The following is a 12738-nucleotide window of genomic DNA, read 5'->3' as shown; positions in this document are numbered from 1 at the left end:
ATGCTGTGTCATCGGTGTGTAAATGCGAATGAATGGGTTCGTTTCTGTTCAATGGACTTTGCCATCACTGAGTGAATGTGTGTGAAAGGGTGAATGTGGCACGTAGTGTAAAAGTGCTTTGAGTGGTCGGAAGACCTACGACAGGCGGCTATACACAGTACCAGGCCCATTTACCATTTAATAAAAAATGAAAGCTACAAGAGGTAAGTTTTATAAAAATAACTTTTTGTAATATTTGCTAAAACTTTCACTATATCCAGACAGTAGAACATGAGACAGATAATCTGTGAAAAAAAATCAGGTCCCTCTGGCTCCTCCTCCCAATGACATCTGCAAGAATAAACTGGGCCTGAACGAAAACAACCAATCCGTGTTGAGAAAGATAAAACAATGCTTTGGGTTGGTGGCTTGAAGATAGTTGATCTTGATAGTTTTCAAAGTTGCAACCAAACAAAAAAAAGTCTCTATTTAACAGCAAAACTGAGCCATTTACATGTCTTGCACAAGTGTCCACACTCGTCTTTATATGTAAGTATTAGCCGTATTCTATTAAATCCAGTATCCATTGTGTACTATACAAAGAATATATGCTTCCTATACTGTATGCTGCTGACATTATTGCACAGTGTTTGTTTTGGTTTTTTTACCAGGAGACTGTGACAAGCTACAGGTGACATTTCCAGATCAAGTTGTAGAAAAATGTGAGGATGAAAACTGATTTTATGTATTCCTGCAGGTACCTGTTCTCAGCAATGATCCAGAGGGCCCTGCTGGCCCCGATGGTTTGGATCCTGGTCACTTTGCTGGATGGAAAGATCTTCATTTGTGCCTTCAGTGTTAGTGTAGACCCTGGACTCTTCTCTGGTAACTGCAAACACATTGTACCGAGAGAAATACAATGAGTTTTCTTACTACAGTCTATACTGTTACATAAGGCACACATCTATCTGATGTATCATGTGGTATGTTTCCTCAGGCATGCCCAATAATACAGATCTGGATGTGATCAAAATCATGGCCAAAGTGCCCTGCAAGGAGGATGTTATCTTCAGGAACAGCTCTTTCCGCAAAGCAGTGTCTCGTTACGTTCGCTGCTATTCACAAGTAAGCTGTTACAACCTCAGCATGCATCCACACATCACATATTTGTAGCTTCAATCAGTGGTGTATTCTGTCAGATCTGGGTCAGACTTCATTTATCCCATACACCTGGTCTGAGAGCCACTTCAGTGGTGTGACACAGGTTGCGTTGCATGCAGTGTAAGGACAGATATGATTAACTGATTAACTCAAAATTATAAGGGCAAGCAGTATACCTACATACAGTACCCATAGTTTCTATATTTAACTTTCAGAAAACCGTTGTTAATAGTGCCACCAGTGGCTGTTTGGTGAACTGCAGCCAGTGTCCTGTTGCTTGCGCTGTGTACACAGTCTGTAGGTGTGAGCGAGCATTATCCAACAGTGACAGACACTAGACTGAATGCCGAAATGAACACTGAATGCTGGAAAATAAATTACAATCATATTTAGAATAATGTTACTAACTAATTTGAACCAATAGCTCGCCATTTACAACTCACTCCATCAGCCAAAACCACAAAGCAACAATGCCTGACCCACACTGTGTCTGGATGAGTAAACTGATAATCCACTAAAGCCACTTCCAGTTTAAACAGCCTTTTTGTATTTTGAATTTACATATGGCACCTTTAAACTAGTAGAGAAGTACTGTCTGAAATCAAGTAAGTTGATAATGGTGTGATTAGTAGCTGCAGCTACTTTCATATCGAAAGACAGGCTGTGGATTTAACATTTAAGGTGGGAGTAAAAGACGAGTAAAATAATTGTTGTCATACTAGTCCGCTGATCACACACCCTGTGTCAGGAACAATTGGTGCCACCGACTGATGGCTCTTTGTGTGCTTGTCACAGTCACTGCACCACATGAATGATAGCTTTTGTTGGCTTTGTGTAGCTAACTTTCCTCGCCCTGTCTAGGCTGTTGGCTGGTCCATCCTTCTCTTCCTGATTGTGCTGGGAACACTGGGACGCCTCATCAAGCCCTGTTTCGACGACCACGCCACCTTCCTGCAGACACGCTACTGGAGCAACTACCTGGACGTGGAGCAGAAGCTCTTCGACGAAACCTGCGTCCTGCATGCTCGTGACTTCGCCCGCAAGTGTGTGGTGCTGTTCTTTGAGGACATGAGGGAAGACACTGTGCTCCGTCTTCCCCACCCGCCCTACATCACGAACTCTAGAGAGCAGTGGGAGGATGAGGAAGAGGAGAGGCTTCATGGGATATCAAAGCAGGAGCAGTTGGACCAGCTGCTCTGCAAGTGGTACTACAGTAAACCTGAACTGGATGTCACCAGGATAGCCCACAGACCCAGGACGTGTGTTACCTGGGAGGACCAGGACGGGAAGACTTTATACTCAGATGTCTAGGTTGAATCATGTTATGATCCGTTCACTTATATTAAGGAATAGCAACAATGTAGGTTTACTTCAGTTTAGCCAAAACCAGACTGATGTCTTAGCTCCAAGGTCCACTTACTAATGACTAAGAGTTCTCTACTGCATATTCATTCAGCAGATGGAGCTGGCACAGGTGTCATCACAGGACCTGATAGTGAACTTTCAGTCATGTGTTAACAGGTGGTTTAAAACAGTGGAGATGGTAACCCCCTGCCTCTGTTCTGTTTAATGATGGTGTTTGGCAGAGCTGTGGACTTGAATCACACGACTTGGATTCAAGTCAGACTCAAGTCACAAATTTAATGACTTTAGACCCCACTTTCGAAAATCTAAAAGACTTGCAACTCAACTTGGACTTTAACAGCAATAACTTGTGACTTCTCTACTTTTGCCTCTCTACATAAAGGACACTCTCTCTTCCTGCATTGGTGCTTAACACTGGAACTAGATATAAATTGAGGTGTATAATCATCCAATATGACTAGATATTGAGGGGTTCCTCACAGCATGTGATCTCAAAATAATATTATACACCACTCCAGCCATCAACATATATATTAAGATGGGCGACATGACAAAAAAGTGAAGCCAAAACCTCTCTGTCGCCCCCTGGTGGCTGGCTGCAGTATAGGCGATAAAGCCCACTGCCTCCATGTTAGCAGATGGGACATGAGCCAAACAAAAAAAATCAAAGTACATGTCAAATACATTTTTCCCCAAAAAAAGAAAAATCATTTAAGGCAGTTCTTATCACACTAATGTATGTTAATTTTTCTGATCAGTTTGGTTTTAATTTGTTATTTGAAGCTATAAAAATGGGGTTTCACATCAATATTAACAGCTGAGGCTGCTTGCGATTGAGTCTGCTGGGCATATGGGCGGGACTTTAATACCGCGGCGCCAGCTCCAATCACAACTGCTCAGACTCACTACTGTGCAGCGGCTGCATCTGGGATATTTTGGCTACAGTGGGAGAAAGTGGAGACGTGACATCTGTCTTTTATATGTCGATGGGCTGTACGAGCAGAGGTTTTAAGGTGTTAAAGGGTTCATGGTAAGGTGCTTGCCTCTCATTTGAAAGCTCTTGCCAGATGTTCTGAAAGCACAGAATCCCACTGGGATACTTGTGGAAGCTTCTGTTAAGTTGGTATGTCTGTCATGGTCTTAAAGGTATAGTATGTAATTTATGCCACTAGGGGTCTCTCATATCAAAACAATTGCAAAAGACGTAGTTTCATGACATTGTGAAGTAGCGCGGGATCATGGGAGTTGTTGTCTTCATTGTCAAACTACTACTATTCCTGATGAAAGTCTATCTGACATAATAAATATTAAAGTTTTATTACCATTACATTTAGTCACGTTCACCAACTTCGTTCCTCACTCTCGTATTACGTGTTTACCCAGAAGTTATATCAACTACAGGCAAGTAGGAAACCTCAAACAACATGACAGATTTCTCTGAGTTTCAACATTGTTGCAAACATTTGGGATAATGTAAGAACACAACTCACCAAAATATATAATATAGGTCTAGTCTTTTTTGGATGCAAGAATGTTACATAATAGCTTTATGGGTGAAATTATGCTTCTAAAATAAATACATGTTAACCTCTCTGTTGGTGTATGAACAGAAAAGTGTGCAGTGTGAGACAGTAGGTGACAAGCCTTTAAGACACAGAGAAGAAAGAACATGTCAATCTTATACTCGAATATATACAAGCATTAAAGTAATGCTATGGTGATGACTACGTTTGCTTCATGGAATGCTTAAGGGATAGCAACTTAAACTGGTTTTGCACCACTAAATGTGCACAGGTGTGTGTGTGTGTGTGTGTGGCTCCAAGTACTGTAATTTGCAATCACACTTACTGATTAGTTCAAGCCAATCATCACAAAATCGCAGTTTCACTAGAGGAACACAATGGGCTTTTTGTCATGGCTGTAACAGAATTACATGTAGTACTTCAGAACCCACAAATGCATTTGTAAAACAGTATTGTTGATTTGTGGCCTTTTGTCTTCTCGGCATTGTAGTGACGTGTTGCATGGTTCTTGGTTCATTTTAATAAAATTACAGACTACACTCCACAGCCCTTTTGTTTTCACCAAAGTAATTTGTTTTCACCATCAGTCTTAACTCACATGAACCATCTGATCACATGATTTTGATTGTAAATGGATTTCAAATAAAGTGTATAATTGTTTGCTGTGTTGGAATTGTTTACTTGCATTAACCAGGCAGTTGTGAAATGTTGACAGACCCAATAGCAAAGGTGAGAAAGTGATTTATTTTGTTCTATAACTTTCAATTAAATCTACTTATATAATGCACTGTTTAGAGAGGGATTGATCTAATTCAGTAGTTTATAAAGCTAACCATCTCTCACACTCGTCACATCTAGGTAAAAATAGAAACATTTAAACAAGAAATAAACATGACATATTCTTAGAACAAGCCCAGAGTAAAGACTTTGACGTTTTTATTTATATATTATATATATATTTTGGGATTTTGCTTTATTTTGATAGTGGTAGTAGAGAGAGACAAGAAAAGTGGGGGGAGAGAGGGGATGACCTGTAGCATAGGGCATGGGACCAGATTTGTTTCACTCTGTGCTATGCAATAGCCGAATATGTTATCTATTTATTCATTTATAGTTCAAAATATCTCTACAAAAGGGAGGTGAAGATTGATTGATGATAGTGAAGCAGACACAGGAATGAAAGAGCAAACCTGCATGTGCATAAATGTGTGTCCAACATGCGCCCAATTTAAAAGGCTTTAAAATCGTAAAGAAATGGAAAGTGCCGTTTTCCAGTGTGTTCATTTATTTGCCTGTTTGTGTTTTTAACTAGGTCTAAGGAGACATGGAGTATGATCATGATGGTGATGATAAAGATGACATTTTACAGGTGACATTTGCCAACAATATCCTCTTTGGGATTTTCACACATTAGTAGGGGTTCTTGTAGGTGTGATCCATGATGGCCATCAGAGCCAGCCAAGTCTCCCTGGCGGTGGGGAGGATCTGGCTGGCTGGCAGGATGAAGCCGTAACGGCCGGTGTCCCTCAGCTCGAAGGTGTAGGAGTACTTGATGCCCTGGTTGTAGGTCCAGTCGATGGTGCCACCGCTAGCTTGGTCTACAACGAAACAAGTATTGTTCAGGGCATTTTACATAAAATACAGTCTTTCAGGTGGCAGTCATAATGGAGGTTGTCAACTCTGAAGCATTAGTTGGAACATCTGATTTCTTCTGACTTCTTATGTACAACTTGGCTGACTGCCTCAATGAAATCACCACTGGTTTCCAATGGGTATGGTTTATTACACAGTTAAAACCGGTGTGTAGAAATACAATTTCTGACTTTGGCATCCCCCAGTGTTAGTATGAAAGAAGAAACATTGCACATTTGGTTTACAAAATGATCCAGCTGGTTAGCGAGTTTACTATCAATTCCTTAATCCAGTAATCTTAGTTTAGACTGAGAACATGTTTTCTAAGCTACGTCCGACAAGATCTGAAGGGGCTGAAAATGACTTTGTACTTCTACTAAATGTTACTGACATATATAAAGAAAAAAAACATGGCTGTATGTTGGTTGGATGCCTAATTTTTCAGGTGGTATTGGCCTTTGAATAAAGTCAAATGAATCTATATTATAAGCAGTCTTGCTGAAACTTACAGATAGTGTTGATGATGCTGCCGTATCTGTAGCTTGTACCGTACAGGGAGGCCAGGTCGGTGATGGCCTTCTTAGCCAGATTGTGCTGTGGGAAGACATTACCATGATCACATATGAACTTCTATTCATAGTATCTCATATTGCTTCTGCATATTCTTACATTTCTAACATTACAGGCAAACATTTACCGGGACAGCAAAACAGATGAGCCCAGAGAAGAAATCTACAATCAGTTTTACCAGTCTCAGTTTACAGGTTCTCTGTAACGATTTCATAAAAGGCAAAGAGTGTGATTTTTACCAGCTCAGTCTGGTCTTTGACTGGAGTCCTGGTGTAGCCGTAGGGGTACAGGAGCATCTGGGAGTAAGAATGGATGGAGACGAATGCCTTGAAGTTACCGTGGGACTTCACAAAGTCCACAATGGACCTGACCTCAGACTCAGAGTGAGCACTGGGTCCATGATAGGTTTCTGAGCAGGGGTTTCTGCTAGCACCAGGTCCTGCACAGGGATGACAACAGAGTCAGAGTAAGTGCATAAAAAATTGGATGCCACCATTTTTCTATAAACATATTTCGCGTACTTGGTTCCTTAGATGCTAAAACTCATGGTACAAGTACCTCCAAGTGCAAAGAGATTAAACATCATGTACCAACCATATGACTCAACCACCAAAACATGTGTGTTACTTATTTTATGTAATTTACATTGTTTCTTCTGCATGTCGAGGAGCAATTTGTGGCAAATCTGTGTAACTGTGCTGCTGTCCTGGGACATCTTCAAAAAGACCATCCTGTATATCTTCCTGATCAACGCCACAATGTGACGGAAATAAAAATGTGGTACTTTGGCACTATCTGGTGGAAGTATTAAATATGGCACTGGCAAACAACAATGCATGTCACTAATATCCTACACGCAGTCATTTATTCATTCCATTAAAAATAGAAAATAAGATAAGTGATCTGTAACACAACCTTTGACAGTTTTCAATGCTAATTACTTCAAACAGTAACCTACCTTGCAAACATTTGCAACCTCAAAGTCTGCACAATGACCAAATTTCAGTAATATATATATATAACTATTGCTGTATTGTAATCGATTATTTGACATTTAAAAAGTTTATCTGAACACAAGTTGTGCCCAGGATTTCTTGAATATTGAGTGGTTCTCTTTAGTTCTGATGTCAAAATAAGCTATCAGTGAAATTATTGCAAGACATTTATTCACAAAGCATGTCAGGATGTAGAGATTGAATAGTTGAAGACTGCATATTGGGAAGTCTCCGCTGTGACCTGACCTCGAAGTGGCGACCTGACATCCGTTTAGTTTTTCATTTTGGCTTACAGTGTTTCGACCCCGTGACATTTCAGAGTGTCTTCAACGTTGAAATGCTTGCAGGAATAGGTTTGGAGTATCAAAAATAATTCTTGATAATGACATGTGGTGCCTTGGTACATTTCAGCTACAAGGCAAAGACCTTACCTCCAAAACCAGCATCCCAGTTCCTGTTGGGATCGACTCCCACACAGCTTGAGCCAGGGTTGGGCTTCCTGGTCTTACGCCACATACGGTTCTGGAAACATCAGAATAACTCATCACTTTTATATTTTGGGTTCCTTTCTTTCTTCATACCTTTTATTTATCTATTGATTATTAGATGGGTTTTATTATTTTAACACCAGTTCCTGTCTTTATGTAGCTTTAGTGAGCATATGTTATATTTGAACCTGAAAGGAGCTAGTATCACCTACACCACTCATGATGTTACCCATGTCTGAAAATATCACTGTATACAGTAGTTAGTGAGAGGAATACAGGGATTGCATGTATTTATTCATGTCCTTGAAAATGGAATACGAAACATAACATGCTCAAATTCACATGGAAATTAGACAACACTGTCTAATTGAGAGATATGAAACCCTGTAGAAGCCTTGAATAAATATTGTCAATCAAAAACCTAAATGTGGCAGGAAATAATAATCAGATAGTACAAACTCTTAGCAATGAGAGACTCACGCTGTTGTGGGTGTAGTAGTACCCATCAGGATTGGTCACAATCTCCAAGAAGATGTCCATCTTGTTAAGGATGGCGGTGAGAGCGGGGTCACGTCCATAATCAGTCACAATCTACTCGCAGAAATGTAAAGAACACAATATTCAGTGCAGCAGGTTAGTGGTCAGAAGCTGGAGAGACGGTAAAGAAGAAACAGAAACAGGAGAAATATCTAAGCACCTTTTTGGCAAACCAGGTACCACTGGCCTGAGTGACCCACTCTCTGGAATGGATTCCAGTGTCGATCCAGATGGCGGGACGGTTGGTTCCACCAGTACTGAACTAAGATACAGGTAAGGAAAGGAAGCGTCCAACAACATGAGAACTAATGAGTGAACATACATTATATTGTAATTATAGTCTTCATTTGCTAGACTCAGCCTGTTTGTTTTATTTACCTTGAGCACATTCAGGGGACGACCCTGGTAGCTCTGACCGATCACGATCTTGCTGACCATATTGGGATTCTCAGCCACCAGCATGTCCTGGAAACTGTAGATCTAAACCAAAGACAAAATCCTGGTCTTTGATTTCATGTGCATCAACTGCGAAGGACATCATTCTGTATAGCACTGTCTGGTCTTAAGCGAGTTTAAATCATTTGCTGAAGTCGGCGTTCTTTTCCCTCAAAAATGTATTTGCTGCAAATTAGTTAAACGTAATTTTTAGGAGACAAGACAGGTTGCAAGGAGTCAGCTGAGTAGAGGTTTTCCAGGTACATCAAACTGGTAGAGACCCAGGGGTAGGGCCAGAACATGCTGGAGAGATTATAGACCTCACAATATTCTACTATGTCCCAACCCCGGATAAGCGTCAGAAAATGAATGGATAGGCTTTTAAATTTTATATTTATTTGTTTCCAAAATTTACTAGATATACAGTAAATTATATTTTAGTTTTGGTGAAATCATTATTTTAGTTGCAGGGTTATTGCCACACTTGAGGGAAAAGTTAACTGGCACGCTTGACTCTACACAAACAACGTCTTAAAAAAAACATTTTATAAATTGTGAAATAGGGCCTAAAAAGGTTTTCATAAAAAAAACAAATCATACATAATCAAATCCATGGATTACAATGACTGGATTTTTTATCAGACATTATATCAAATTATTCCTATTTAATGTATGATAACTACAAATAACATACTTCCTTTACACATTAAAACCTAGAATTAAGATTAAGAGTGCAGTGACCACAGTGAGTTTGTGTACTAACCTCGTTGATGGGGTGGTATCTGGAGTAGTCATAGCTGTCAGTATTTCTGGGCTCACCAACACGAGCAGCAGACTCCATCTCTTCCTGCTCCTCATCCAGCATCACCTACAGGACAATAACATCATTCATATTTGAGTTACATTTCTTTATAAAATCCATTGAGGTTAAGTTTTGGCCCCAAATCCGACATCTGAAGAATTCTAAACCAAGTGCAGTAAATTCAGCTTTGTTCCTATTCAAGCGTGGCTATTTGCAGGTCTCGCACCTGCAAGTCTTCGATCATGATGGAGTACACAATGTCCTGAGTCTCCAGGTAAATTTTGACCGACTGCAGGCTGTGGAAGGGAACTCTGACATCCACAGGAGTGGCCACATCAGTCACACCCCTCCAGAAGTCCAGCTGAAAGAAAACACAGCTATCATTCAAAAGTCTAATCAAATTTCAATGTATTCACTGAGTTCTTGGATCAAATAACTTAGTTATTAAATGAAATAGATGAAAATTCTTTTGAATTGTTGGTGGATGATGAATGACCTCAAACTCAATAATGTCCTCCAGGTCCTTGATAAGAGACAGCTGGACATCGTCTTTTGGAATAATGCGAAGCACCTGGTGCCTGCAAAAAGAGTACCACAAAGTTTTACATCGTTTTACTCAAGATCGCTGACCACAGGTTGGCACACATGGTATGAAGTAAGATTTCTCAAGGCTCGTTGGTTCGTTAGTTTTGTTGTTGCAATGTTTGATTGGCAGAGCAAAAAGGACTTCCCAGGGTGCCAGGTTGGATTTCCAGATTGGCTTTTATCTACTTGTTTTACATGGGATGACTTATGGAATATGTGAAGGATTTAATAACGTAATTACATACGGAAAAATATTGATATTTATTATCCAGATAAATTATGTCCAAATGAACCAAATTTTCTAATATCTGATCAGGGTGTAGATTATTAGAAATATGCAGCAGGTTTAACCACCCCTCGACCAATGGCACACTGATCTGACTTTCCAGTTCCCCACCAGTGAACACACCTCTAGTTCAGGCCTTTTGCTTTTAAAAACTGAAGCAGCAATAGAATTGGGGAGGTGGGTAAGAGGCAAAGACTGTAGCACAAGGTTTTTATAGGCACTACACATTGATTCATTATTATTTTCACGTTTATACACACACAGTATAGATCACACACACTCTACACAGCAGAGAGGGGCTCTGGCAGGCCCACTTACCCCTCATATGTCTCCTTGCCGAGAACGGCCACAAACAGCGCAGCGAATGCGAGCAACCCCCTCATCATGACCAACAATGTGAACCTGGCAGGGCCGAACCCGGGCTTATATGGCTGAGTGTGCCAGGTCACGTGTCCAAACCTCAACCTTGCTTAAGGTGACGGAGGTGTGTAAGCAGCCGGTCTCTTTCTCACAGCAGCCTGGAGATATCAGAGCAAAAGTTGCGTCATGTTTTTGACATATCTGCAGTTGTGTTCAGTTTAAAAGAAAAAGGAATGTCCTGTTTGTAGAATCCAGTCTGGTTCCTTATTAAGTTAATAACATGTTATGTGCACAAAGAGGAGCACATTAAAGAATCTTAAAGAGTTAAAACTGAAGTTGAATTAGTTTCTGTATTAATTCATCTGTCAGGTATTTTTGGATGAATTGTTTACTCAACTCAATGATATAAAACAGAAAAAAGCTAAAAAATCTCACATTTGAGAAGCTGCATGGAACCAGAGAACATTTTATGTATTTTATATAAAAGTTGGCTATTATTATTAGTTATGTATGTGTTATTATAAAAACCACGTCATCAACATTCTTTTATAAAAAAGGTTTCTCTTAACACCACAAAGGGTTCTGCTAATTATTTGTGATAAATATATTCCTCTTCTTGCCGTAATATTTAGTTTTAAACATTTTATTATTTTTTTTAAAGAAATGTCTTGAATGTGAATTTAACACCTTTTACATTCATTTCACCCAGTATGACAAGTTTCAATGATTCTTTGTTTGTTTTGGGTCATCTGACCTTTGCAATAAGCCTTTATCTCACAATTATATTTTGCCACTATATCCTATTTCCTTTTTCCTGTTGTTGTTAAAATGAATGAGTAGAAACAATAAAGTGAAACTAGACATGAAGTGCTCAAGCTCATGATGGAATATCCCCGCTCAACAGGAAGTTGCGGCTGTCCGCTGTGTATCTTTCAGCTTCCTCGCAGTTATTCTTGGGGCAAGACTGCTCATAGTAAGCAGCTTAAATATGCTGAATTTAAACCAGCTGCTGGGATACATGTGCTGTGAATTCTGCATGTTAGCAGAGAAATACTTCCAGACATGAGACAACTTGAGATTTCAGCGTGCAAATATTCACATCTGGTGCTTTTGCAGGCTTTCATTGCAAAATGAGATATCCACTAAAAAATGTGACACCAGCACTAAGTAACAGAACACCCACATCAAAGTAACACTTGTCATTAATAATATTAGCCAGCTTTCGCCTTCTACTTCTAAAACGATCACATTTTTGTGTCATTGAGTTTAAATATTGAGCAATGAACATCAGATAACACTTTCAGCCTTTTTGAATTACTCTAAAATCCAGTTCTTTTCTCCTACAGACACCTTCTCATGTGCTTAACTCAAAGTATTTACCACACATTTGAGCAATGTAATCGTTTAAAGCCAGTTCACATGATCGTAAAGTAAAGATCATTGACATTACTCACTAATTCGACTTCTCTCCACCGTACATGTCCCACCAATCTGCAAGTTTGTGTTATGCAACCGAGCTGATAAGGACATTGCAGAGGAAAAGTAAAGAGACACAAGGCGAGACAGAGCTGGGTGCGGAAAACACCTGCAGGAGGGTTTCTGATTCACAGAGACTTACAGTAAAGCAGACAGCTTGTTTGTTCTGATCCATGTGTCCTGCTTAAGTGTCCTCGAGCAAGACACTGAGCTCAAGTCATCAGCTGCAGATGTGTCTAAGTTCTGTCACAGTGAAACAGCATTTTGAGCATGTCTGACTTCCTTATTTTGGTGTAGCATTTTCTTATCTGGTGGTAAAATGTAGTCAAGAAAGATGAACAACAGTGGTCAATGGTCCAGCTTTAAAGTGACCTGTTATGTTTTAACCCTTCATATATGGTAACATCCTTATGATAGTTTTTATTACACTTCTATGGCATATTTTGGTGTTTTTTTAAATAGGTGACATACTAATATACAGTTCACTGTTACTGCTTTCTTTCACAAATAACTAAATGACGGCTTGATCTTGATTTGCTTATGG

The 12738-nt window shown here is 39.7% G+C and overlaps 3 protein-coding genes across 4 annotated transcripts in view; 2 read left to right on the top strand and 1 right to left on the bottom strand.

Moving 5' to 3' along the window:
* Positions 1–2600, top strand: part of calhm3 (calcium homeostasis modulator 3) — a 3692-nt gene extending 1092 nt beyond the window's left edge. The window contains exons 2-4 of the mRNA XM_035664823.1: positions 737–864; positions 977–1104; positions 2002–2600. Coding sequence (XP_035520716.1) covers positions 737–864; positions 977–1104; positions 2002–2451 — 706 coding nt within the window. The 3' untranslated portion in view covers positions 2452–2600. The remainder of the gene's footprint in view (positions 1–736; positions 865–976; positions 1105–2001) is intronic.
* Positions 1–4688, top strand: part of cep41 (centrosomal protein 41) — a 15013-nt gene extending 10325 nt beyond the window's left edge. Inside the window, exon 12 of the mRNA XM_035665685.1 lies at positions 4300–4688. The gene's annotated coding sequence lies outside the window, so the exon portion shown is untranslated. The remainder of the gene's footprint in view (positions 1–4299) is intronic.
* A 119-nt stretch (positions 4689–4807) lies between these two features.
* Positions 4808–12453, bottom strand: cpa5 (carboxypeptidase A5). Of its 2 annotated transcripts, none has more exons than XM_035665684.1 (12): positions 12337–12453; positions 10677–10876; positions 9984–10065; positions 9714–9848; positions 9449–9553; positions 8629–8730; positions 8411–8512; positions 8194–8304; positions 7657–7747; positions 6470–6669; positions 6170–6254; positions 4808–5626 (listed from the first exon to the last, which is right to left on the bottom strand). In XM_035665684.1, exons 2-12 carry the CDS (start codon positions 10742–10744, stop codon positions 5439–5441), a joined length of 1269 nt encoding a protein of 422 aa, XP_035521577.1. In that variant the 5' UTR covers positions 10745–10876; positions 12337–12453; the 3' UTR covers positions 4808–5438. The 2 variants fall into 2 exon arrangements, with proteins under 2 accessions (XP_035521577.1, XP_035521576.1); XM_035665683.1 differs by lacking the exon at positions 12337–12453 and adding an exon at positions 12173–12258.
* Between the last annotated feature and the right edge of the window lie 285 nt (positions 12454–12738).

The sequence above is a fragment of the Morone saxatilis genome, unplaced genomic scaffold (assembly GCF_004916995.1).
Source record: "Morone saxatilis isolate NCDOM2014 unplaced genomic scaffold, NCSU_SB_2.0 Contig2, whole genome shotgun sequence".
NCBI classification, from domain to species: Eukaryota; Metazoa; Chordata; class Actinopteri; family Moronidae; genus Morone; species Morone saxatilis.
This window is presented reverse-complemented; position numbering and strand designations above follow the sequence as displayed.

What these genes read in the sequence shown, in the direction of transcription:
- cpa5 (XM_035665684.1), bottom strand. Translation starts at nt 10,744, where the DNA reads ATGATGAGGGGGTTGCTCGCATTCGCTGCGCTGTTTGTGGCCGTTCTC. An exon ending in GTACCTGGTTTGCCAAAAAG is followed by an intron (nt 8,305 to 8,410) that starts GTGCTTAGATAT and finishes TTCTGCGAGTAG; the next exon opens with ATTGTGACTGATTATGGACG. An exon ending in ACTACTACACCCACAACAGC is followed by an intron (nt 7,748 to 8,193) that starts GTGAGTCTCTCA and finishes TGATGTTTCCAG; the next exon opens with AACCGTATGTGGCGTAAGAC.